Source organism: Cucurbita pepo, chromosome 3, assembly GCF_057944985.1.
Source record: "Cucurbita pepo subsp. pepo isolate OVF chromosome 3, ASM5794498v1, whole genome shotgun sequence".
In the NCBI taxonomy this organism is placed as follows: Eukaryota; Viridiplantae; Streptophyta; class Magnoliopsida; order Cucurbitales; family Cucurbitaceae; genus Cucurbita; species Cucurbita pepo.
Window position 1 is genome coordinate 15,953,635 of NC_141800.1, and position 27,335 is coordinate 15,980,969.

The 27,335-nt window shown below is 36.4% G+C and overlaps 4 protein-coding genes and 1 non-coding gene across 6 annotated transcripts; 2 read left to right on the forward strand and 3 right to left on the reverse strand.

Moving 5' to 3' along the window:
- Window positions 1–1,985: 1,985 nt before the first annotated feature.
- Window positions 1,986–5,101, reverse strand: LOC111789913 (Fumarylacetoacetate (FAA) hydrolase family). The gene is made up of 7 exons (XM_023670633.2): window positions 4,873–5,101; window positions 4,569–4,734; window positions 4,299–4,351; window positions 3,822–3,884; window positions 3,561–3,611; window positions 3,355–3,472; window positions 1,986–2,430 (listed from the first exon to the last, which is right to left on the reverse strand). Exons 1-7 carry the CDS (start codon window positions 4,975–4,977, stop codon window positions 2,324–2,326), a joined length of 663 nt encoding a protein of 220 aa, XP_023526401.2. The 5' UTR covers window positions 4,978–5,101; the 3' UTR covers window positions 1,986–2,323.
- Window positions 5,102–5,381: 280 nt separating this feature from the next.
- Window positions 5,382–5,532, forward strand: LOC111791940 (U4 spliceosomal RNA). The gene has a single exon (XR_002814730.1). It is a non-coding gene; the product is annotated as a U4 spliceosomal RNA (small nuclear RNA).
- A 2,511-nt stretch (window positions 5,533–8,043) lies between these two features.
- LOC111789982 (dynein 8 kDa light chain, flagellar outer arm) lies at window positions 8,044–10,656 on the reverse strand. The gene is made up of 3 exons (XM_023670727.2): window positions 10,362–10,656; window positions 10,128–10,233; window positions 8,044–8,365 (listed from the first exon to the last, which is right to left on the reverse strand). The coding sequence occupies exons 1-3, from the start codon at window positions 10,524–10,526 to the stop codon at window positions 8,283–8,285; spliced, it is 354 nt and encodes a 117-aa protein (XP_023526495.2). The 5' UTR covers window positions 10,527–10,656; the 3' UTR covers window positions 8,044–8,282.
- Window positions 10,657–11,824: 1,168 nt separating this feature from the next.
- On the reverse strand, window positions 11,825–13,198 carry LOC111791114 (uncharacterized). Its single transcript, XM_023672327.2, has one exon. It carries the CDS (start codon window positions 13,080–13,082, stop codon window positions 11,988–11,990), a length of 1,095 nt encoding a protein of 364 aa, XP_023528095.2. The 5' UTR covers window positions 13,083–13,198; the 3' UTR covers window positions 11,825–11,987.
- Window positions 13,199–18,920: 5,722 nt separating this feature from the next.
- LOC111790133 (Transducin/WD40 repeat-like superfamily protein) lies at window positions 18,921–27,094 on the forward strand. 2 transcript variants are annotated; one of them, XM_087122429.1, is made up of 18 exons: window positions 18,921–19,192; window positions 19,531–20,331; window positions 20,891–20,963; window positions 21,083–21,343; window positions 21,450–21,517; window positions 21,613–22,752; window positions 23,068–23,209; window positions 23,283–23,525; window positions 23,596–23,890; window positions 24,052–24,173; window positions 24,311–24,430; window positions 24,567–24,698; window positions 24,788–24,910; window positions 25,088–25,198; window positions 25,274–25,423; window positions 25,679–25,804; window positions 25,894–26,010; window positions 26,710–27,094. In XM_087122429.1, the coding sequence occupies exons 2-18, from the start codon at window positions 19,559–19,561 to the stop codon at window positions 26,725–26,727; spliced, it is 4,014 nt and encodes a 1,337-aa protein (XP_086978555.1). In that variant the 5' UTR covers window positions 18,921–19,192; window positions 19,531–19,558; the 3' UTR covers window positions 26,728–27,094. The 2 variants fall into 2 exon arrangements, with proteins under 2 accessions (XP_086978555.1, XP_086978554.1); XM_087122428.1 differs by having other exon boundaries at window positions 18,922–19,413.
- The last annotated feature ends 241 nt before the right edge of the window (window positions 27,095–27,335 follow it).

Here is a 27,335-nt window from a genome sequence, read left to right on the forward strand (position 1 = left end):
CCCACTTGTAAACTCGTCATAGAAAAATACAAAAATGACATATTTATCTGTTTTTTATTACTAGAGATGTCAATTTAACGCGCGTATATCTTGGCACAGAATGAAAAAGCAGACCGAGAAGAGATTTTTCTCTTTTAGTTAAATAGCACGGAGACAGAAATTATTATATATATATATATATATATATATATCAAAATTAAATTAGGTTGAATATTATATTTTATTTTTCATATATGATTTCTATTTAATTATTAATTATTTTATTAACTAAATTAATTATTTTAACGAAGATTATTTTAAATTGTTTTAGTTGATTAAATTTTATTTTAATTAATTAGTATTTTCAATATTAAATATATTGTTAAAATAAAAACCATTTCCTAAAATAAAATAAATTTAAATTTTATTAATTCTTATTGTTTTAGTTAAAAGTTACATTAAAAATTTATTTAGTAATTCATTTTAATTAATTAAAACTATGAAAACAATATCTTAATAATTATAATATATAAATTTTATTCTATTTCAATTTCCGACCAATTCGAGGTAAACATCAAAAAAAACATTCTTATTGCAATTAATTATTATTATGATTTAATAATAATAAAAAAGATATTTAAATTCATTTAAAATAATAATAAATAGATGTCATGTTTTCATTAACAGTCAAGGGAGGAAGGTTCCCGGTAAGATGGGAAGTAATTTCTTTTCATTAATTTAAGCCTTCATTTTATTTTTTTAATATATTTTAATAAAAACAAATAGCCCATCACTCGTCGCGCGATCAACAATTATACGAGATTATCTACTTTTTATATATATATATATATATATATATATAAATATAATGTCTCACAATCGCACTTTTAATAGCAGCGGATTTGCGATTGTGTGACACTCACTTTTCAACGATAAGTGGGCTAAGCCAATTCGTTCTTGCGTCGCCTACGGCTAAGCGACGTATGCTCGAGCCTCTGGCCTCGATTTTAAGAGAAGGTTTTAGAAAGCGAGGGCAGAGAAAAATTTTCGAAAGAGAGATTTTTGAAAGAGACGTTATATAAGCAAGCAAGAGATAAATAAGCTTACATAACCTTGGGTAAGGAGAAGTTGACAACTAGTCGTATCCCCAGTAGTACATTCTAAGACATTATATATATATATAGTTTTATTATTTAATTTCTACTAATATTTTGGGGAGATTAATAAAAATATAAAAAATATAATTTTTATTTTTATTTTTAAAATTATGCTAAAATTTCAAATAATTCTTTATTAAATAAATATTGAAATTTTGAAAAATGAAATTGAAAGAAAACAAATACAAATTTTTTAAAAAATATAAATATTCAGATCTCCAAATAAAAAATATATATATAATTTTATCCTTTTTGTTATAAGAAAAGCATGTGCGGACACGTTTTTAATACAAATAATTTCATCATATAATATAATAATTCAAATTTTGTATCATATTTTGCTTTGGAGACTAATTACTTGCATTTTCAAATCTAAAATTAAACAAAATATTTATTTTTTTAAAGTATAATTTATCTTTATTTAAAGAGAGAATATGCCCATATGCTTTCAATGCATAATTTCAATTTTAATAAATCTTGTACTTAATTTTTATATTTAATAAAAATATTCTCAAGCTTAGGTTTTGAAAATATTCTTTTCCACCGGCGAATCGCTCTTTGATGATCACGTGTGTCACGTAAATGAGATAAACGAGGATCACGTGTGTCACTTAAATGAGATAAACGAGCTTTTATTTCACTAATATATATCATTAACAAAAAAAAAAAAAAAAAGGTTGATTTATAAAATATTCACCAAAAATATCCTTATTAGAATTAAAATATATTTTTAACAATTAAACTATACTTCAATATTAAATAAAAATAAATGGTTAAATATTTAAAATAGGTGAAATTATGAATTAATTTTCAAACTTATAATAGACCCTTTACTTCATTTATTAAGACTAAATTAATAAAAATATTATTCAAATTTTCACTTTTGAGTAAGTTTCAATAATAACAATTAAACTAAAAAAAAGTCTAGAAAACTTCTAGTATTCTGATTTTCCCTTAGTATAAGCATAATAGGGATTACCTGAACTCAGAAACTCTCTGTACTGATCTGCTTCTCAGTTCAATGCCCCTATGGTTCCTTCATGACTATCAATTCGAGTACACTTCGAATTAATGGTGTAAAAGATAACAGCAATGGCTCAGATCCAATATCTTATCAAATGTTCCTCGAGTCTGGATTTTATTCGAACTGAAGATAAGAGTCGTAGAAAATTTGAAACTCGTGGTGTTTATGGTTTCCTCCGATTTTCGACGTTGAAGTGAACATCTATGATATTCGTTATCCCTGCTGTTACCTTCTGGCCTGCCTTCACTGGGCCAACGCCTGAGGGAGTTCCTGCATGGTGAAGAAGAACATAACTTATTTGGTTTCTATGCTCAACAAGCTTCCATTGTCAAGTTGTTTAACAATGGATTCATCAAGTTAATGGCAGAAAAGAAAAAAGAAAGTAATGAGAGAATAGTGATGGTTTAATGATGGATTCATCAAATAAATGGCATGTTCCAACTTCCATTGAACAATAGTACTTTCTAACATGAAGTTTGAGAATTTGTGAGATCTCACATTGATTGGAGAGAGGAACGAGTGCCAGCGAAGACGCTGGGCCCCGAAGGGGATGGATTGTGAGATCCCACATCGATCGGAGAGGGGAACGAAACATTCTTTATAAGGGTGTGGAAACTTCTCCCTAACGGACGCGTTTTAAAATTGAGAGGAAGCCTGAAAGGAAAAGCCTAAAAAGAACAATATCTGCTAGCGGTGGACTTCGGCTGTTACAAATGGTATTAGAGTTAGACACCGAGTAGTGTGCCAGTGAAAACACTTGAGCCTTGAGGGGGGATGGACACCAGACAGTGTGCCAGCGAGGATGTTGGGCCTCAAAGGGGGTGGGTTATGAGATCCCACATCAGTTGGATAGGGGAACGAAACATTCTTTATAAGGGTGTGGAAACCTCTCCCTAGCAGAAGAGGAGAATATCTGCTAGCGGTGGGTTGGGCTGTTACAGAATCTAAAACTATCTGAAAAAGTAAACACAATGCTTACTCCCAGGAACAGACACAACAGTCTATAAATGTGAAACATAGAAAACCAATCAATATTCACAATGTAAGGAAAAAGAATCGAAGACAGTTAAACCAGTGAAACAAGTCTAATAACCAAGCAATGGTTAGGGAAATCATTGTAAAGACGAGACTTTCAATTTCGAGCACAGTGATAAAACAATCTGATAGATTAAAATAAACTATGGCTGTGGATACCTGTTAGTATGACATCTCCTTCAAGAAGGGTCATGAAGGAACTTATATGGCTAATAAGGTAAGGGATTTTGAAGATCATATCCTTGGTTGAGCCTTTCTGTCGAAATTCATTGTCTACCTGAGTCGATTAGTAAAAAGAAATTGATCATAAAATGAGACAATGACCCTAATGGAGGAAAGAAACTCGTTATCATAAATATCAGAACCTTTAACCACAATTCTATATCATCCGGATCAGGAATTGATGCCTTGGAGAGCTGCATCGTTCACAGAGTAAACAAAAAGAAACATAAGTTTGAAGGTGCTGAAAGAAATGTGCCTTAATTACTAATTGATGTATAGTGCAATATCTATGAGATTTATTGTATGCACACACTCTAATTACTTCCATTTGGTTCATTTGGTGATATGGTTCTTTCGATCGTATAACAAAACTGCAGGAAAACAGGGCATGTGATTATTCTTACAACAGAACTGATGGGTGTAAAGGTGTCCTGCCCTTTAGCCATAGTCCATGGAAGGCCTGCAGACTGGTAACGAAAACAGCATTATTTAAGATAGAAAAACTAGAATATATCTGTACTTCTTGAAAGATAGAAAGCTGAAAAAAATAAGATGAAACTAAAACATTATTGCTTTCTTTTGATGTGTCCAAGTATCCTTGTCAATTATTTGGAAGTTCGATCCAAATAAGAGGTAGAGTTTGATCCAACCAGGATATGAAGAGATCTTATGTTTATTTTAGGACATTCTCATACATATTGAAAGTAAGACCGTGCTCCCGTGCTCGATCAAGGATGTTAATAGTAGCTAGTTTGTGTTCGTTGGGTTCACTTTATCTTTCGATTAACACCGCAATATATTCACTCAGCAGAATTTCTTAATGTTTCTACCTGACTTGTTATCTAACATCCATCAAGAAAGGGAAAAGAAACCCCCATCACCTTGGCAGAAGCTTGGATTTCTCGGGCAGTCATGTCCAGTGCAAGAGCATAACCTGACATGTCAAAACAAAAATTTGTAATGCATTGCTCAAGATTATGAAATATAAACGGTGCATGACTTGGGAATTAAACAATTTCTCCGGAATGCTATTCCTCAGAGTTCAGAGGGGAAATTCCCAAAGGGTCAATCAAAAGGGTTATAAACACGACTAAAGAATCACGAATCGACTCAACAAATTCACTCAAGATTCAGAAACATAGTAGCCCTACCCCCAACATAATCCATGGCGGAGGCTTCAGGAACGTCACGAGCTTTCTGCGAGATGACAACAGCGAGCTCAACCTCGTGATCCAAAGACTTCAGAGCATGAGGGATCTCGATCGTCCCTCCATTTTGCAAGTAAGACGACGTGGGTTTCATAAACAAAACCGGCTCCTAAAACAGATTCAAGGAAAAATTGCCACATCCAGTTAATAAAGCGCAATCATAAACAACATAGAATCAATTAATTAACTCCCCGTGAAAAACATCAACAATCATAGTCCAGAATGAAAAGGAAATTTGTTAAAAAACCTTGGGGATGGCGTTGCCGAGTTCTTTGGCATGGGCGGCGTAGTTCCGGCCAACACCAATAATCTTGGTTCCTACATTCAAAAGATTCGCGTACGCCGTTGCCATTTTCCGATGTCGAACTCCAACAAATTCACGATCTCACAACGCAGCCAAGGATCAAAAAAATGGAGGCAAAAGAAGACAATGAGATGAGATATTTTTAGTTTTAGCTCCAAACTCAATTCAATTCAGACTTTCATTTATTTTATTTATTTTGTGTTTTTTAAAAAATTAAAAAATTAATTTATAGACCAAACTAATAATTGTATTATATTATTTAGTCAGCAAAAATTCTCATATATATATATCAACGACCCAACAACTCACTCCGGGCCCAGGCCCAGGCCCAGGACCAGGCCCATCCATTGCTTGACAAAGAAAAGTTCTAAAAGATGTCCCACATCGATAAAACGCAAGAATACACCTGCAGTGATCGCATATAAAAGGTTGGAGGAGGGAAGGGTAAAAGCATCTTTGCGCTTGGGGCAATGACGCAGCTAGTGAGGTTCTAACCGAGGCGCGTCAATTGCTGGTTGAAAACTATTTCCAAACCCCCTCTTAGGCCTGGGCTCGCCCCTGGCCTTCGAGAATTTCTGGAAGGGCTCCCTTTGGGGTAAAGCCCTACAAACACTACTCTTGAATTTCCCATTTTCATTCATAATCACCATTGTTTCAAATTTTATTCATTTTTTGTAACATCAACACAGTATTTCATCTCATATGCAATCGCCTCCACTCGTTACAGAATTTAGCCACTGTTGCTCTATCCAAAACTCTGTGGTGTGCTCCAATGTTGTCCTGAGGAAGCAAGAAACGGATGTTTAAGGGGTTTGTTTTGGATTGTTTGGAGAAATTCTTGATTGATCGATTGGTTTGCGATGCTCACCGTCGTGATGTGGGGTGCACGCCCCCATCGTCGGCGATCTGTGGAACCTTTTTGATTCGGCCGACTGCAATGACTGATACTTCAGGCAAGTTGAGCAAAGGAGAACCGTATCTTCCACCTATGGCTCCAATATTGCTTAAGGTTGTTGTGCCGCCGGATATATGTTCAGGGCTAAGCTTGTTATCCATTGCGAGTTGTTGTAGGCGTGAAAGCTCCTTTGTGATCTAAGCAAATGCATTTGAAAGACTAAGTTTTCAGTGAAAGGGCAGCAGACATGCCAGCAACATTAGCTAAGGAATGACAATTGTTGAAGAAAGCTATCTGCTTCAATGCTATAGATTTAAATAGATCAGAATTCAAACAATTCAGAAGCTAGAATGTCGAGAAAATGACCCACCGTGTTAAGTTGTAACTGCTTAAACACACCACTAACAGATATAAGTTGTAACTGCTTAAACACACCACTAAGAGATATTGTCATTTTGGGAATTTCCTTTCGGGTTTCCTTTAATATTCATATGCTAGTAAGAGATTTTCACGCCCTTATAAATAATGCTTCGTTCTCCTCCTCGACCGAAATCTCAAAAAACAGAAAGAGTCTGGATATTCTATACATTTTGCACAACCAAACCATGTGGAGTAGCCACAACCAAACCATGTGGAGTAGCCATGGCAATTCCAATATTATGGGAGACTACAACAAGCAAAAAAAAAAAAAAAAAAGCAAAAATAAATACAGTTCTGAATCAAATAAGAACAAAGATGGGATTCAAATTGAATGTGGAGATCATATTCTTTGACGTATTATGTTCAAACATCTCCCCCTTGTTGGATGAAAGTCCCAGGGAATGATTATGTGTTTATGATCAAGAAATACTATCTACGAGGCCTCTTGAGGAAACCTAAAGTAAAGTCATGAGAGCTTATGCTCAAAGTGGACAATATCATACCATTGTGGAGAGTCGTTATTCCTAACATGGTATCAGAGTCATGCCTTAAACTTAGCCATGTCAATAGAATCATCAAATATCGAACAAAGAATTGTGAGTCTCGAAGGTGTAGTCAAAAGTGACTTAAGTGTCGAACAAAGGGTGTACTTTGTTCAAGGGCTCCAAGGAAGGAGTCGAGCCTCGATTAAGGGGAGGCTATTCGAGAGCTCCATAAGCCCCAGGGGAGGTTTATAGTGTACTTTGTTCGAGAGAGGATTATTGGGAGTGAGTCCCACGTTGGCTAATTTAAGGAATGATGTGGGTTTATAAATGAGGAATATTATCTCGGTATGAGGCCTTTTAGGAAGCCCAAAGCAAAGCCATGAGAGTGTATGCTCAAGGTGGACAATATCATACAATTGTGGAGAGTCATGATTTCTAACACATCCCACCAAAACTGGCATTTTTTTTATTTTTTATTTTCTAACACATCCCACCAAAACTGGCATTTTTTTTATTTTTTATTATCGACTGGGAATTGTTTTTTTTTCTTTTTTCGACTGGGAATTGTTTTTTTTTTTTTTTTTCTCTCTCTCTCTGTGGGTGGGTTTTGATTTCTGAATATGAAACTGGGAAAAAAAGGTTTTTTTTTTTTTTTTTTTTTTTGTTACTATAGAAAGATTTAATTTTTATGCAAATTTAGTTAATTCAAACAGTAATATGATATTAAATAGTAACAATAATTTATATTTTATTAGTATAAAGTTTGAATATTCAGTATATTTATTTTATTATTATTTCTCTTTTTAATTTTTCTTATAAATTATTTATTTAAAAATAGTTATTAATATTGACCGCTAAATAAATTCAAAAATTTTAATTCTTAAAAGTAATTAAATTTGAACATGATGAAATACATTTTGAAATTCTCTTTTAAGAGCATAAAACTATAAGCAAACCTAAATAATTTACTTAATCTAGATTGCAACCAACTGCACCCTTATAAGAAATGTTTTCTTCTCTACTCCAATTGAATCGATATGAGATCTCACAATCCACTCCCCTTGAGGGCCCAGCGTCCTCATTGGCACACCGCACAGTGTCTAGCTCTAACATCATTTGTAACAGTGTAAACCCATCGCTAACATATATTGTCTGCTTTGACCCGTTACGTACCTCCGTCAACCTCACAGTTTTAAAACACGTCTGCTGGAGAAGAGTTTTCACACTCTTATAAAGAATGTTTTGTTTCCCTCTCTAACCGATGTAGGATCTCACAATGGTTTAGAGCCTCGGATTCTGAACTGCATTCTGTTGTTAATGACATCGCCAAAGAGACCCCCTTTGAGACATCATGTAAATGCATTTACATTGAATTTCTTGTTTCACCATTTAATTTACTGCCCACTGATATATCAGTTATAATATATAAAATGCTACACCAAGTGACTTATATACTGGCAGAATAGATTATACATACAGGAAATAGTTGTAGCGCCATCATCGCAGGCTCGCCAAACTACTCGGTGGCATCGTTGTCAAGGGGAGATCAACCATCAACCAGATTTGAAAAGTAAAACTGCTTTCTGGTCCAGGTAGAAGTAAACAAAATGGTTCGACTCGTGTGTCACATAAGAACCTGAAACACAAACCAGAGAATAGAATCATCCCTGATATTAATTAAATTCAGGATGAACTAACACTAATCGGGCACTGAATAAAGCTCCATAATCAAGAACAAGACAATGCACTACAACATTCAAGGAGATAAGGGAGCATGTTTTTATAGAATTTTTCAAAATTATCGATATGAAGCCAAGCAACTAAAACTGTTAGAAGTTCTTTGCATCTGCTAACATAATAACTACAAGAGCCTGCAATTTTTACGGGTAGGAGTGTCATGTTAGCAATTAAGTTCGCTCAGCCAAAATGAAAAAAACTAAATGGTTCACTAATACCACCCTGTTCTTTCAAAGGCTTGTGATGAGTGGATTGGCCATGTAAAGGAAATTTTTGGGCTCTATAAGGTAACCGAAACCACGAGCGGGAGCACTACGGACCTGCAAGTTACATTCCAACTTAAGCTCCATGCATTTAGCATTCAACTCTAAATCTTAGTATCGCATGATAAAAAGAGTTTACTCCTAAAAGTTTATATTAGCATGGCTTGTTAAATGAACACGACTCTCCGCAATGGAATGATATTGTCTACTTTGAGCATAAGCTCTCATGACTTTGCTTTCGGCTTTCCCAAAAAGCCTCACACCAATGGAGATGTATTCCTTTACTTATAAACCATGATCATTCCCTAAATTAGCCAAGGTAGAACTCACTCCCAACAATTCTCAACAATTCTCAACAATCCTCCCCTTAAACAAAGTACACTATAAGCCTCCCTTGAGGCTTATGGAGCTCTCGAACAACCTCCCATTAATCGAGGCTCAACTCCTTTCTCTTGAATCCTCGAACAAAGTACACCCTTTGTTCGACACTTTTTCGAGGCTCACATTCTTTGTTTGATATTTAAGGATTCTATTGTCATGGCTAAGTTTAGGGCATAGCTCTGATACCATGTTAAATGAACACGACTCTCCACAATGGTATGATATTGTCCACTTTGAGCATAAGCTCTCGTACCTTTGCTTTGGGCTTCCCCAAAAGGCCTCACACCAATGGAGATGTATTTCTTTACTTATAAACCCATGATCATTCCCTAAATTAGTCAACGCGGGACGGCTCTCTGTCCTTGTGATCATTTGATCACAGCCTTTGATTCTTTGCCTATAAGAATTGTTTGTGTCCCTAACAGCACAAAGAGAGAAAGTTGCAGATCACCTCCTTATGTCTTGTCAGGCAATCTTTTGGATCCCACTAACACCAAGAACTTAACATTTGACGCTCAAATAAAACATGACACAGTATATTTCGATTCCTACCTTTCACAGTGCAAACAGAACCATGAATATATCAGATTGAGTCATGTTCAACAAAAACTGCTAAAGAGAAAATATCACAGTGAAGTCAGCTCTAGTTCAAAACAATTTTATCTCACTATGTTTGTTGGCCTCATCATCAAAAGTAGATGGGAAGCCCCTACCCCTGGTTGCCACCAACCATGGCAAAACCATCCAATGATATACAATGCATGTAGGCAGACAAGATTGCTGTAGCGGATAATTAGCTAGCAAATTCAATATAGAGTAGGGCGGTGGACCAAATGGAGCCAAAATTCTCCAATAGAGTTACTTAAGAGCTAGATCTCCATTTCAGTAGGGGGGAAAAAAGCTACAGATTGAACTTAAAGTTAGAGAAGCTTTTCCGAGAGACTAAGGTAATAGAAATTTATAAAGAATCTGTCCATCAGACTGAAAGAAAGCGAAAATTAATCAGGAAGGCTCTACCAAAATTACGACCGACGATGCAATGCCAGGTAGGGCCATGTCTCTGATCGAACTCCTTCTTTATCTGCTCGGCGACATCCTTCTCGACGCTATGCTTCTCAAAAGCCTAAACATCAACAACAACAACAACAACAACAACAACAAACGAAACAGATTGTGAACGAATTAGTTGAGAAATGATATGTAATGAGATTGAGAGAGATTAATTATTCGGAGAGAGAAAGAAGCAGTAACGGCTATAGCAATGTCAACAGCCTCCTTCTGCATGTCGCCGAACATATCGGCGCTCTTGATGACGATTTTCTTGGCGGCGGTGGCCACAGATGAGGCTTTGGGATCCTCAGATTCCGGCTTCACCATTAGAGGATTCGGATTTCTGCGCTTGGATTCTTGGTTCATGTTTCCGTGGAGTTCTAGGGGTAAGAGAAGAACAGAGAGGTTGAAGAAGGAGAAAGGCTCTCGCTCTCAACAACCGTCACTCTCCGTCTCCTGTAAGATTCCCGAGGCCCACTTCCTCTCGTATTCCTTTTTCCTTTTTTCTTTTTATTTTTTAAATCACAATCACTTCACTAATATTAAATTTTAAAAAATTTATTAAAAAATATATATCTTTTAATAAATAAATAAATAATAATAATAACTTAATTAAAATATCGATTCACTTCTTATGTCTCGACTTAAGATTTGGCGGCCTATTTTATTTTCCATTTTTACCCTTGCATTTATAAGAAAATTATAAGGTTGAAAAGTGATTAATTTATTAAAATAGGGATATTTGTGTAAATTAGATTGTAAAATGGAGTATTATTTTATAAAATAAAAAAAATTAATTAATATAATGAGAGAGGATCTGAGTCCAATAGGCCCAGCCCATCAAGTTCTCGAGATCCTCTCTGTTGAAGACTGTGAAGCATGTGACGCACGTGACCATGGGAATCTAACTTGTTACTAACGTTCTATTATTCCAAATTTTACCTATATATATATATATATATAATCCGAACAACTCAAAACTCTATTTTCGGGTTGGGTTGCGGGTTTTTTTTTAATTATTATTATTCTAAAAGTTCTTTTTATCGACGGTATATGTTACATTAATAACTAATATCATATAAAGATCGAATATCGAACATTTCACATGTTATAATGCATCACTATCAGAGTCATGCTCTTAACTTAGTCACATCAATAGAATATTCAAATGTCGAACAAAGGAGTTGTGAGCCTTGAAGGTGCAGTCAAAAGTGACTCAAGTGTCGAACAAATGGTAAATTTTGTTCGAGATCTCTAGAGAAAAGAATCAAGCGTCGATTAAGGTTTCAGAAGAGGCTCTATGGTGTACTTTGTTCTTATTGAAAGAGCCGTCTCACATTGACTCATTATCCTAAAATTTATGCTCAAAGTGGACAGTATCATACCATTGTTTAGAGTATAATATCTATTAAAAACGTCAAATATTATTCATGGGTTGACGTAACCTTTTCAATTTTCTAAAAATTCAACCAAAAAATATATAACCAGACCTAAAATTTATGGTTTGAGATTGGTAGTCGGTACGGGTCGAGTGATCGAGTCATTCGAAATAAAAAGAAAAAAGAATTATTTAATTTGGTGGATATTTAGTACATGAAAAAACAAAAACAACCGGACAACCGGTCATGCCAGTCAACAATATTCGAAAATACACAAACAAGACCAACGGGTAGAAGTTTTGACTCCTTGAAGTCTCAATAACAATTTACAATATCCACTGGAAATTTAAACAACATAAAAATTAAAATTAAATAAAAAAGATAATTAATTTCATCATTAGTACGTAAATTTAAATTACTGCATCTTAATTTCAATTTAATTTCGTGTTCAGATTCTTACAGCCAGCAATGAAGGAATCGCGTCCAAATTTGGAGTTGAATTTTTCTCCGATGATTCCCGTTTTCCTTCCGACGAGGAAGACGGCGGCTTACCGAACGCTCTCATCGGACTTGCAAATGCCCACCCTCTGTTCTTGCTCCGCCCCCGTCCGCATGGTGCCGGCGGGAACCTCCCGTCATCGCCGGAGGATGACGACACCCAGTACGACGACGAGGCGGAAGACGAAGACGACGATGTTTGATTCATGAACCCACCGAATATTCCGCCGCATTTCGCTCGCTCTTTCAGGCACTCGCTGCTATTGTTCACGGCGGCGATGGCGGTGGAGGTTATTTTGGGTTTTCCCTCTCTGTGAGACTCCACTCTCCGCAGTGTACAGTCGCCGAAACCGGTAATTCTTTCGAAGAAGTCGCCGGAGAAACTCCGGCTACCGCACCCGACGGATCTGGATCTAGATACCTTCCGTTCAAACGAAGAAACCGAGGCAGAGGCAGAGGCAGAGGCATGACTACTGTTCGGACTATCCTCGCCGTCGTCCTCCGCCGTGCTGGAGAAATCTTTATACGTTTCCGTGGATTTTTCCTTAAACCCATGATCGATTTTCCTCGAAGAATGGGATTTAGTTGAAAGATCGAACAGAGACCAAATCCATCCTCTGTTTTTCGGATTATAATCTTCGCCGTGGTAGGGATCCAGAAATTTCCCTCTCGCCGGAGTTGTAGTGGATTTACACCGGCGGAAACCTGCCTCCGGCTGCTTCTTCTTCTTCGACAGAAAGGGGATTCGAGTCCTTGCCGCCGCCGCCGCCGCGTGATGATCGTGGCAGTGACCCCCAAATTTAACCGACGAAGCGGCAGAGCCGACAGCGGCGAAATCAGATCTAAAAGAGGAGGAGGAGGAAGAAGAAGAAGGTGGAAGAGGAAGTGGAGAAGAGGAAGAGACTAATTTTCCGAGCTTCTCTTGAAGACAAAGAGCGCAGATCCCTCCTTGGTTGCTCCGATAAGGATGGTAACGGCACCTCATGCCGTCGTCCATGTCGTCGTCATCAGCGGCGGCGGCGGCGGCGTTGGGTATTTCGAGCATCGGGGGGGAGTGCAGAGAGAGTGGAGAAGGAGAAGACAAAACCTTCACTTAAAAATAAAAATGGAGAGAGACAGAGAGGAGACCCCAAGGATGAAGACGACAGTCTGTGCTTTGGTTTCCTCCTTACTAACCTTTTTAATATATTTTTCCATACTAACAAAAAAAAATATATATATATATATATTATTTGATTCTCGACACCCTATTAACTGGATAAAACACCGATTACTTAAAGCTCGAGACCTTATTGAGTAGATAAAACACCGATTACTTGAAGCTCGAGACCTACATCTTAGCTCCACCCTGTAAGCGTTGTTGGCTATCGAAAGGACTCTAAAAATTATGGGCGATCATATGATCCAAGAACATAATTACCCTTGTGTCAAAATTTAGTGCAACTTATTGCTGGTTTAAATTGATCATAAAAATATATATTAAATATTAATAATTAATTAATATTTTTATCTTTAATATTTAATTTGTATTATATTTTATTTTATTACCAAGATTTAATTAGTTTATATTTTTTTTATTTGTAACATTAGTTGTATCTTCTATTTAAAACGTTTCGATCCTAATTCTATTTCTTATTCTTAAATTTATATTATTTCCTCCCGTAATAATATTTTTAGATTTATTCACACTTTTGAGTTTAGATATTGTGTCACGTAGGTTATAAATGTTGGGTATATATATATATATATATATATATATATATATTTTTTTTTTAAATCTCAGTTGGGTTGAATTGGGTCGATTTGCAGGTATACATTTTATTGGTCGGGTCAACGACCGATTCAAAAATATGGTTACTATCCAACTCTACCCTACCCCACCCCACTTTTAAGATTATTATAAAAATTAAGAATATTTAATATTTATAACCGAGGTTACTTATGCCTTGTAGCTTCTGATATTTGAATATTATGAAATCAAGTGGGTAAGAATTTTTTTTTAATAATTAAAAAAAAAAATCAATCAAACAACTCAGTCCAACCTAAATAGAGAGTTGAGTTAAGTTGTGAACTCTATTAGAGTTGGTGGAGTCACATACCCAACCAACTGTCAATTTTGAATTGGTTCAAAAGATTTTTACAATGTATTTTTTTCTTATTTTGAGTACGGAGTGACACGTGTTTAATATTTTGTCGTTTAGTTCATTAAATTAATTGTGGGTGTGAATAAGCTTGCGTCTATTAATTTATTAATATACATGTGTGTGGTCATGGTGTTTGTAATAAATAATTATTAGTAATAAAAATAAATTTTTAGGAAAATAATAAATTTGGCACATCAAATTTGTTGATATATATATAGATAATATAAGCCAAATAAAATCCCACGGACATATATAAACATAATATTGAAAAAAAGAAAAATAAATTCAAAAAAAGACATAAGTATGTCTTGGATAACATAAATTTATATAATTGTTGGAAATTGAGACATGACATGTTTTGGATCCCTTCCCTTTATCCAATTTAATACCCAACAAATTTTAAATAATATTAAAAAAAATTTAAATTTAGATTTATACCACCAAATCCGAGAAATTATTTCTAGTGTCTGCTATATTATGACCCATGACCCATGACCCACCGAGAATTATACACCGATTGGTGATGTCTCACATTGGTTGGGGAGGAGAATAAGCTACAATTTATAACGGTGTGGACACCTTCACCTGGCAGACGCGTTTTAAAGTCTTGAGGGGAAGCTCGAAAGGGAAAGCCCAAATGGTATTAGAGCCAGACATCGTACGTTGTGCCAGCTTTCTCGTTGTTCTCCAAAGGGGGGTAGACACAAGTCGGTGTGCCAATAAGGACGCTGGGCCCCAAAGGGGGGTGGGTTTGGGGGCGGTCCCACATCGATTAGAGAAAGGAAAGAGTACCAGGGAGGACGCTGAGCCCGCCCCGAAGGGGTGGATTGTGATGTCCCACATTGGTTGGGGAGGAGAACAAACCACCATTTATAAGGGTGTGAAAACCTTCTCCTAGCAGACGCGTTTTAAAGCCTTGAGGGGAAGCTCGAAAGGGAAAGGTCAAATGGTATTAGAGTCAGACATCGTACGATGTGCCAGCCTTCTCGCTGTTCTCTGAAGGGGAGTAGACACAAGGCCGTGTGCCAATAAGGAAGCTGGGCCCCAAAGGGGAGTGGATTTGGGGGCGGTCCCACATCGATTAGAGGAAGGAAAGAGTGGATTGTGATGTCTCACATTGGTTGGGGAGGAGAACAAACCACCATTTATAAGAATGTGGAAACCTTCCCATAGTAGACGCGTTTTAAAGCCTTGAGGGAAAGCCCAAAGAGACAATATGGGCCGTTACAGGAACATATGTCACAAATTGCACGTCGGGTCTAACTGGTAGTTCACAAGACGACTCTAACCTAAGTCGCGATGGATCTGAGTTGTTACAGGAACATATGTCACAAATTGCATAGTTGGGGTTTAACTGTTTGGTTGAGTCAAGGAACATATGTCACGAACCGTACGGTCGGGTCTGATTGGTAGTTCACACGACGACTCGAACTTGAATTGGTCACGTTATCGCAGTCTCATTGAATTAGACACGGACCGCACGGTTAGATCTGATAGGTAATTCCCACGACCATTTTATTGGCATGGTAAGGTATTGTGTTGTATTAGTGTATATTGATGAGGTCTGACATGCTCTCATATATTAATGCTACAATCTTCTTTGTCACGGACCTCATCCCCTTCCCTCTAATAGGGGCGCCTTCCATTTATGTCCCATATTTATTTCGTCCCTTACCCTTTCTTTTTCGAAATTTTGTAAAAAAACCCGTAAATTATGTATAATTACAATTCATGATTTAATAATAATAATAATAATAATAATAATAATAATAATAATAATTTATATAAAAATATCCCAATATTGTTCGGAGAGAAATTATTTAACGGTGTTTTTAGTAAACATACGTGTCAAAATTATCAAACTTGAATATTTGTTGTCGTAGTGTTGAAAAAAATTGTTTTTTATTGTCATAATAAATTACTTCAATTAATTTTGATGTCGGATATATCTGTAAAACTGAAATTTTAATATTTTAATTATTGAGTCTGAACGATAGCTAATATTGACGTAACCCGTCAATTTACATATTTAAATTTTAGTTATCTAAATACAGGATTGTATTAATAATTAAAATATTATAAAACTAAAATATTAAATATTTGAAAAGTTACAATGCATCACTAGCATCCATTACAAACGTCAAATATTCTTAATTTTCATAATAATCATATAAGACAGAGTAAGGTTGTAACCATATTTTTGGGTTAGTTGGGTTAACCCGATCAATGGAATCTCAACTCGTGAACCAACTCGAATTTTTAATTTTTAAAAAACTCAACCCGACCAAAGCCGACAAAATATCTAACCCAACCCGCTATGAACTTAAATATAAATATATTAAAAAAAATCTTAGATCCAACAAGGAAATCAAATAATTATCTTTAAAAAAACATAAAAACATACTAAATTAATGTAACAACTGTTTGACTGAATCAGTGAAGGTAAGAGCGTGTATTTTGACCAATTAGACACGTGGGGTCATGTCATTGGTTTAGCGTGTATTATTTAAAGTAATATGGTGGGCCACTGAAACGACGTGGCAATGACAGAGGATCTTATCCGTGCATTTCCCTCCCCGTTCTTGTCACATCAGCCGTTGGATCCTTCAACCCCGCACATGGGGGAGCTTCGTCTGTGTCACGTTTTTTTTTTTTTTTTTTTTTTTTTTTTTTTTTGTGGATAAATTACATTTTTTTCTCCTAATTTGTACATAATAATAATTATTTCATATCCTCAATTAAACTTCTCTCCTCTTCATCTTCTTTTTTTCCCCCTTAATTAACTCTTAAATGTTAGTAATTTCGGTGATTCTAATTATAATATATCGTTTAGAATTTTTGAACTTTCGATCAAGGTTAATATATTGTCGGGAATTTAATGTGCTACAAGGTGGTAGTTCTACTCGAGCATAACCTCATCGAACTCTCTAGAGAGGGCAATGTCGAACACATCGAAGGATATGTCACAGTCGCACTCGGCACTCACTTCTCAGCAGCAAATGAGTTAAACGACCAAGCGACGTATGCTCGAGCCTCTGGCCCTGTTCAAAAATAAAGTTTAAGAAAAGAGGCAGAGAGTTTTGAGAAATTGAAATTGGTGTTATATGAGAATGTAAGCAAAAGACAACAACGGCTTACTGCATATAACTATCGGGTAGGGAGACGTTGACTATACACTAATTTTATTTAATTTTAATTATTTTTTATTAGGTTGAATTTATTATTTAATTAAATTATATTTTAATATATAAATAAGGAATAATAAGGATGATAATGTTTAGGTTACTGTTGCTGACGTAATAAACCGGAGAGGGTGGATTGGGCCCAATACCGGAGACAGCAACCGGTCAGTGTACACATGGGCCTATGGGTATTCAACGCTGGCCCAGGCTTGCCCTCTTGCTCTGTTTCCTAATTTGGCCCAATGTACCAATAGATCATGGTTCGACCATATGAGATATATATTTTCTTTTTCGTTCGAGGTTGTTGAACTTACAATTATGTTTTCGATTGTATCTAAAGAAAATTTCCCGAGGAAGGCAACGAGTTAGAGCTCAGTTATGCTTAGAGATCTTATCACTCGTGTTACGATGTCAGCCCAAGAGGTTGCTCTCGTGGGTGAGGTGTACTTATTGATTAAGCTATGGTGTAAAACTCCCGAGACGAGAGGGTATGCGATCCTCAATTAAACTCGTGTGGCATATGTCTTGATCTTGCATATATGTTGGATTGAAACTTTCGTTTCGTGCACATTACATATATGACAAAAGTGGTTAACCAATGGTAGGTTCCTATACAACAAATAAGAAGTTACAAGTCAATTTGAACATAGCTCACGAGACAAAAGACAAAGTACCAATTACCACCATAATGGCTAATGGTTCGATCTCCACCTCCAATATAAGAAATTAAAACAATTATTTGTCTCGAGATTGAAATTAAAAATTTAAAGACGTGATTATAATAATTCGATCGGGAGTGGTTAGGGTTTGATTGAAGCGTAGAGGCTAGAGGGGGAGAAGTAGGGACAAAAATGTCTTTTCATCCATACTAAAACGAGACAAAATGGGGCTTTGCATGTGAGTTTGGAAAATTTGCCCTAAACAGTATAACATATAATTTTGCACCCGTGACATTCAGTGGGCCCCACCCTTCTCCTACCTCTATCTCTAATCCAATCTCCACCGTCCATTTTACATCCCACTCACTTTACTATTTTAACTCATATTCTTTTGGGCTATATTCCATTTTAATCATTTATACTTTTAATAAAATTTAAATATAGTATTTTAAATTAATATTTTTTATTAAAAAAAAAATAAATAAAACAATAATAATAATAATAATTTTTTTTTTGTGCAATGATACAATTTCATATATTTATTTCGAATTTGAATAATCTTTATTTTCAGTCGAAATAAACATTTAACATAGTTTAATTGATTAAGACATTAATATCAACTAAATTGTGGATATAATATTATTTTACGATAATAAATAAATATTTTATTTATCCAAAGTATTATTGGTTTAATTTTTCATATTTTAATAAATTTAGAATATTGACAAAAAAATAAATAAATATTTATATTTATATTTATTTTATATTCAAAATACCTTATTTTAAGAAAAATATATATAATATAAGAAAATTCCAATTTAGAAATATAAAATGATGCAAGAATTTAAAAGAACATGAAGATAACAAGACAATGTTTGTAATAGCAGCAGAGCGCAGCGTGGCTGCTTTCATGTACTTTCCCTTTCATGACAGCCAAATGAGCGCACATTCAGACAAGAAAATGGCACAGAGATTAGCCATCAAAGCTCAGTCCTCTTGTCTTTTTCTCTCATTCCCCTTTCCCAATCCCTCCATCCACTCTACCCTTTTAACCATTTCACTGTTTCTTTCTGGTTCTAGAAAAAAACAGAGCAGCTGACTTGGATCTTCTTGGAAATCGAGCTGCTGGGTGCTTTTTATAAACGCAAATCTTTGGATACAGGACGGAAGGTTAGTGTTCTTCACTTGGTTGTTGTTTTAAATAATGATTTGGAATTTAGAACAGTGTTTTAGATTCACGATCATATGATGCCAAATCCGAATGGTAATTTATTGATCGAGTGAAGCCAAGTGAGAACCAGGAAATGTTGGCTGTTTTTCTTCTTCCCTAATCCTCCCTACCCATCATGGAAGCGAAGGTCAACAGTTTGTCTGTAGCAGGAAGGAAATTTGTGAGGGCCCAATTAAGAACTTTTGGATTTTGGCTGGAATTGTCACGGGAAATTGTTCCCGGCCTCCAATTCTCTGCAACTGTGATAGATTTTAATCTCCCTGGTTTCTTGTTTCAGTTCATTTTGTGTTCTTCATGAGACCGCCATGTCCATAAGCTGCATGGCTACTGCTTCCTCCTCTTCTTCCACTCAATGCCCACCAGGTGTTTGTGAAAATGCGCGACTGGACCTGAACTCCATAAGGGGTCTTGTTGTCTCTATCAATCAGTATATTCATGAATTCTTGAGCAATGCTGAGGCTAGAACTGCTGTCAAATTGAGATGTATATCCAAGCTAAGAAACCATAAACACGAGTATTTTGAATTCTTGGAACAATCCATCATTTCAAATCTTTACTGGGGTGTTGAGAACATTGAAGATGCAGTTCAAACGAGCAGTTCTGAAGTGAGGGCCACTAAACTTCAAACTGCTGAACAAATGCTTCAGGTCCCAGCACTGCTTGACGAGCATGGTGAGACGTCAGGAATGGATAATCGTTATTTAGTTTGCTGCTCTTACTTCTATCTTTCCCTGGTCAAGAATCTTCAAGGGGACGAGTGGCAGGTTGCTCTGCACTTCCTTCAATCCCTGCTGGTTTCTCCAAGATTGGTTCTCACCGAGTTTGCTCAAGAATTTTGCTACAGCCTTCTTCTTTCTTTTGCTACATGTTCGAGGCAAGAAAATTGTACAAGTATGAGGTCCGATTCTTGTGTAGAATTTGGCGAGGGTGATTTTGGTGAATCAACTGTAAGACAGGTAGCTAGAAAATACAAGGACTGGCTAATGTATTATCAGGTTATGTCATACGGAGAGACTCACCAGTGGCAGCAGCAGGGAAGCAGCAGTATGTTTTCTTCTGAAGATGGATCACATTCCTTGTAAGTCTGGGGTAAATTTCTAAGGAATATAAATCTATCCTGACTCGGTATATATCGATTTGAATGTTTACTGAATTTTGCACAGTGCTCGTGTTACTACGACGATACTCGTTTATGCAACATCTTACCAACTGATTCGATGCTAACTACACAATCATTTTGAGAAATGCTTACTGTATGTACGATCTTTATATTGCTCATGGTCAGATGGCCTGATCGTTTGGAATAATAATTGGTGTCTTATTCACTAAGTTATGCTCGGATTGACTTGCATTTGAAATTCATACTCATTAATCTCCTGAAGTAGAAAACAAGGGAGAAAATCATACCATATCAGAGACAGATAGAGGAGAGGTCTCAGTTCCATTATAGGAATGGCTGCAAGAAAATTCAAGTATTAAGAACTTCGTGATGCAATCTCTTCTCATTTTGGCTTTCTTTGAACGTTGCTTCACATTGTTGTCTATCATTGCTTGCATCAGTACTAGCAAAAGTTGCATTACTAAGTGTACAAATTTCATTGTCTCTGGAGCTAATACACGTTCCTTGCTCTAAATAGGCACGGCTCATTTTCCAGGATTGAAGATTCAAAGGCAATTGATTGCGGGCTTGCCCAGCCAACTGTTTCCCATGTAAGTATTGAAGGTTGCTCAGGAAGACCCCATCTCTAGTTTCATTCTATTAGTTGGGTTCTATGATTAATACTTCCTCACTCTCTCTCTTGCCTTTTATGTTGGGAAACTGAATCCAGTATGACATTATATCGCCACTTGATCATATTGATGTATTTCAAGATAAAACAAACACGTCGCAAGATGTTCCACGATGTGAAGAATTGGGGAATTCCGGAAAAAATTTGGGTCTCATCCCAGAACCTCAATTAAATGATGGGGGATTCTGGAGAGATTCTAGTACCAAGTTCATTGGAGACCTGTTGAAGGATTCCCATCTCGGTTCACCAACTTCATTATTCTCATCAATGAACGATTCCGAAAGTGAAAGTGATTTTGAGGTTTGTCCATACTCCTGCCCCAATTCTATTGCTTTCTTATTGTTCAAACCCAATTTGTTATTGTCTTCCATGATGTCAGTATGTTACTAATTTTTCTATTTGCCAGGCAGGTATGAACTACACTAATCACTCTAAGAGAAGCGCACAAGAAGACATGCCGGAAAACTTTTATCAGTTCGGTCAAGAATGCTTATGCTTATTATACTTGACTGTCCTTTTATATCAAATCTCGACCATATAACTGAATCTTTTATGCGCTGACTTTACAGGAAGCTGCGTTATGCTCGCTCCAAATCTGACACAGAACAGAGTTTGATATCATTGACCAGTGCTTCTCTAAGTAGGGTGCAGGAACATTACATTGAAGCAAACATGATGAAATCCATTTCAAACAAATTCAATGATTACAAGTTATGTAGCGAAGAACAAAAAGACCTAGAACCTCAGATCCTCCAAAGTTGTTTTGAAGATAGTGAACCAAAAGAATTGTTAGTAAACCCATGCAAATTACAGACTTTTGATAGTGCTTTACCTTTAGCGCTCGGTCAGGGTTCGACCTGTCAGATTAGTAAGCAGAATAGTGCTAAAGGGAAATTATATCATGCAAATAGCAGAAAAGATTCAAAGAGTGAAATATTGGGACTCGTAGAGAAAGCGATTTCAAGATTATGTTTCTCAGAAGGATTAGGAAACTACGATGACGAGTATGCCGTGGAAGTTTCAACGGTTTACAAAATGTTGAATAACAAAACGGGAGTACAATACACCATGTTAAAGGATTTGATAATGGATCAATTGGTGACAGGCATTTCAACTTCTAAAGAGGAAAAGGTTATAAGGGCATCAGTTTCTCTGCTCACAACTATAATTTCCGAGAACAATTCGGTTATAGAAGATATCAAGAAGAAGGGTTTACAGTTATGTGATTTGGCTACTGCTCTAAAACAGAATGTTCATGAGGCTGCAATTCTTATCTACCTCATCAGTCCATCCCCAAGGGAAATCAAGTCCTTAGAGCTTCTACCTGTTCTGGTGGAGATCATAAGCACCTCAAGATGTTATAATACTTGGTCACCACCACTTTTGTTGACTCCTCCTGCAGCATCAATGATGATCATTGAAGTAATGGTAACTGCGTTTGACGAGGACACAAATAAGATGCATTTGGTAGAAATCAGCTCACCAAGTGTTCTTTGTGGGCTTCTAGAAGTTGCAAGAACCAACAATGTGGAAGGATTGGTGTCTCTAGGCAGTATTCTTGTAAAATGCATGCAACTTGATGGAGAGTGCAGAAGCTATATATCAAAATTCATCTCAGTGGCTCCATTTCTCTGTCTCTTACAAAGTGATAAGAAGGAAGCAGTACATATCACACTTCAAGTATTCAATGAAATCCTTCGTGTTCCTAGGTATGAACAAATGCACCGATCGCGTTCTTTCACGTTCTACTACAACTGTTTAGAACTACCTCAAATCGTTAATGAAGAAAATATATACTTGTTTTGTATCATTAGTTGATTCATGATATATTTTAGGGTCATTGGACTTATGAAGTGAACAAGGATAAATCTCACAGTGTCCCTTTTCAAAAAAAAAAAAAAAATCTCACACTGGCCAGTTTAGACTTGCATGAGTTCCTTTTATTTTCGACGCAACCTTATATCGAAATTAAGTTGTTTACCGGAAACAGTTTTTTTTAATACAATTCTGACTCTCTTGTTTAGGTCTTCTGCCATTAGCTTGTTGCAAAGGATTAAGAATGAAGGGGGAAATGACATCATTCACATACTAATGCTTTGTGTCAATCATTTGCAAACTGAATATCAACTTTTGGCTGCAAATTTATTGATTCAATTACTTGTACTGGTAAGTGTTTAATTTGATTGTGTGGTTTGTCCAATTTAGTTTCAGTTGACAACCCTAGAATGTATATCTACAGGACAACGGTTCCACAACGAGCTTCTTAAAAGAAGAGGCTGTACATGTCCTTCTCAGGTCAGTGGCATGCGAAGAAACCTCTGCTATGCAGCTGTTGTCTGCATCGATTTTGTCAACTCTTGGTGGAACGTTTGCTTGGACAGGAGAACCATACACAGTTGCATGGTTGCTTAAAAAAGTTGGTTTGAGTACTGATCATCAGAACATGATCAAATCGTTCAATTGGCTAGACCAAAGCTTGCAGGTGAGCGTCAAGAATAGTATAACTGGTTGCATTATACTGTTCGACCTTACAACATTAAATGAACTTGTAGGATCCTGGCATGGACTCATGGTGCAGTTTGATGGCCAGAAACATCATCTGTATCGGGGAACCCGTCTTTCATGCTTTAGAAAAGGGTTTAAAGAGCAACATAAAGAAGGTTTCTAGGGACTGTTTGACAACAATTGCATGGCTTGGATGTGAGATTGCAAAGAGTCCAAGTAGCATTAGATGTTCTGCTTGTGAGATCTTACTCAGTAGAATTGAGCTGTTCTTGCATCCCGGAGTAGAACTCGAAGAAAGGCTTCTGGCATGTCTCTGCATCTTCAACTATACGTCTGGAAAAGGTAATACATTTTCTAAGATGCATGTTCGATTGCCAAGTGATAGAGGGTACAGTGCCTCCCTGTTACAGAATTTCTAAATAACATGCTCAATGGAAAGTCATGCAATGATTTGAAATGTCCTCGAGCGACTACACTGATTCTCAATGCACATTTATGTATAGGGATGCAAAAGCTTACTAATTTCTCTGAAGGAGTTCGTGAGTCACTAAGACGTCTTTCGCATATAACTTGGATGGCAGAAGAGTTGCATCAAGTAGCAGATTATCTTATGCCCAATAATTCAGTAAGTGAAAGAGCTTCATCATCGAAAAAAACGATTCAATGAATTACTGAAAGCTATTTAAATATACTTTTTGTAATTACAATCATTGACAGATTTCATTGTTTGCCTTTCTAACATCCTTCAAATTGTAAGAGCAGCGAATTTCGTGCGTGCACACGCAAGTTCTAGAGCTGGGTTTCAACAGCAGTGGAGCTGTATGTGCCCTCATCTTTTACAAAGGTCTTCTTTTCGGTGGATACTCAGATGGTTCAATTAAGGTGAAGAAAATAAGAGTGGGCTTCAATAAACACGTTTGAGATGTTAACAAATAGTTGTCATTTCAGTAAAAGCAATGGGGAAAGAAATATTTTTCTACCACAAAATTGAAAACATGACCTGTGTGCATAACTATAGGTGTGGAACATCAAGGGACAATCGGCATCACTTCTATGGGACATAAAGAAGCATAGAAAAGCAGTAACATGTTTTTCGCATTTTGAATCTGGGGAGAGTCTTCTAAGCGGATCTTCCGATAAAACTATTCGAGTATGTCGCTAATGCTGCCGTGATAACATTTAGCTTAATGTGGATGGGCAGTAGTAGAAGGTTGAATAAGCTGTTTCTTGTTTATACAGGTTTGGAAAATGATCCAGGGAAGATTGGAGTGCATCGAAGTCATAGAGTCCAAGGAACAAATCCAACATTTAGGGGCATATGGACAAATAATCTTTGCAATTACACATGGCCATGGCTTGAAGGTGATGATAATATTATCACTTAGATTGCAGTATAATTACGAAGGAAACGACTGCAAAGATTAACTACGCACCGTTACATGCGCTTATCCAAAATATCAGCAAACTAAATAGAATAATGTCTGAAACATGCTGATTTTGGAATTTTTCATTTGAACTATACATACTATTATGTTCTAGGTGATTGATGCATCAAGAACAACAAAAGTTCTTTTCAAGAGTAAGAATTTGAAGTGCATGAAGGTGGTTCAAGGAAGAGTTTACGCAGGCTGCACCGATTCGAGCATACAGGTTAGTTTGTTCCCCCCTTTTGTCCCAGAAAAACTCCATAATAAACATCCACTAAAGAAAACCTGTTGTAATTAGGAGTTTTCTGTGACCAACAAATGGGAACAAGAGATCAAGCCACCTTCTAAAAGTTGGATGATGATGCACCACAAGGCTATCAACTCACTTGCTGTGTACAAGGACTGGCTTTTTTGTGCTAGTTCAATAGTTCAAGGCTCGTTATTTCAGGTAGAACAATTACCGTAGCTAGAACAATTATTATTAGAAATCACGAACCTCCATAATGGTATGATATTGTCCACTTTGAGCGTAAGCTCTCATGACTTTACTTTTGGTTTCCCCAAAAGGCCTCATACCAATGGAAATATTTTTCTTACTTATAAACTCATGATCAACCCCTTAATTAGCTGACGTGGGACTCCAACCCCAACAATTCTCAACCATTATACCATAAACATCCACTAATTGTTGGAATAAATGCAGAACTGGAGAAGACATGAAAAGCCCAAAATGAATATTGTAACTGGTAAAGGAGACGTCGTGCAAGCGATGAGTGTCGTTGAAGATTTCGTGTACATAATCTGTAAATCTTCAGTAAGCAGCATTCAGGTAATCATCGACGTGTATTTTCTCGAACAATAATGTGTAATCTCTATGTTATGATCATGGTTTTCATGAGTTCATTATTGAAAAAGTAGATATGGTTGAGAAAGGCACAGCACAAAGTGGGGAGAGTTTCAGCTAGTAGCAGGATAACATGTCTGCTTACAGCCAATGACATGGTTCTTTGTGGCACAGAGACGGGCAAAATTAAGGTAATTGATGCCCCTTTGAATATCATTACTGTTATTATCTAAAATAACTAATTCAAACTTTTGAATTCTCTTTATTTCCAACCCGAGAGTAAGAAGTTTCATAAACAAGTCAATAGCGTGTCTGTAACAGTCCAAGCCCACCGCTAGCAGATATTGTCCTCTTTGGACTTTCCCTTCCGGGTTTCCCGTCAAAGTTTTTAAAACGCGTTTGCTAGGAGAGGTTTCCACACCCTTATAAAGAATGTTTCATTCTCCTCCCCAATCGATGTAAGATCTCACAGTGTCATTCTCCTTTTCATTTCACTCACTCGTATCTCTTCTACGCCATTGATTTTCGATTCCATGATTATAAGTTCATTCCATACCGGGTCAAACTGGAATAGGGCTAGGTTAGAGAAAGGGTCATCCGAGCGTATTTAAATAGATCCTGTGTTTACATATGGATCCCTACGTCCTTACATTCTATTTAGGATTAGGTACAGGCGTACGGACCTCTTTTTTACATATCTCTTGGGTTTTTCCTTTTTCCCTTTCCACTCACACTCGGATCTCTTTGTTCAGAAGTGTTTTCTATTCCTACCTCGTTTCTTCCTCGCTTGCCTCGTTTTCTCCATTGTTCATAATCTCTGATCTCTATCCAAGATTGATTCTTCTCTGCTGGTAGAAATCCTTACTCTCTGTAATGGCTGAAATGGGCAGGGCTGGATCCCCATCTAGCAGAAGATATAAGAAAGTTTATGAACTTCCATACTGTAGCAACAAGGAGTGGTATATTTTGTTTGATTCATACCAACACAGCATATCTATTACACGTTAAAGAAGGAAGGAACTCTGAGAATGTTGCTGCATCAGGAACTTCAGCTTTAAACCATCTAGTTTGTGTTTATATAGATTTTTCTTTACTGGTTTGAATGCGTATCTATGAAATTGTATATGAAGTCAAATTCAACAAAATAAGTCAGTTTTGGAATGGAAAACCTGATATTGTTCTTCCTGGATGCTGTGAAGCTGTGTATTATCATATCATCAATCTTTTTTGGATTTTCAAATTTTTGTTCTGATATATAAATTACGGTTTAAATTCCATGTTCGTGTTATTCTTTCTACTTATGCTATATGGAGACAGATTAATAAGGGTCGAAGTTACAAATTTGGTAACGATGGTTGAGAAAAAAAAGTAAACTTTTGTTCTTATGGTTTGATAAAACCTTCATTGGAGAGAGGAACGAGTTCCAATGGATGCTAGGCTCCGAAGGTGGTGGATTGTGAGATCCCACATCAATTAGAGAGGAGAACGAGTGTCAGCGAGGATGCTGGGTCTTAAA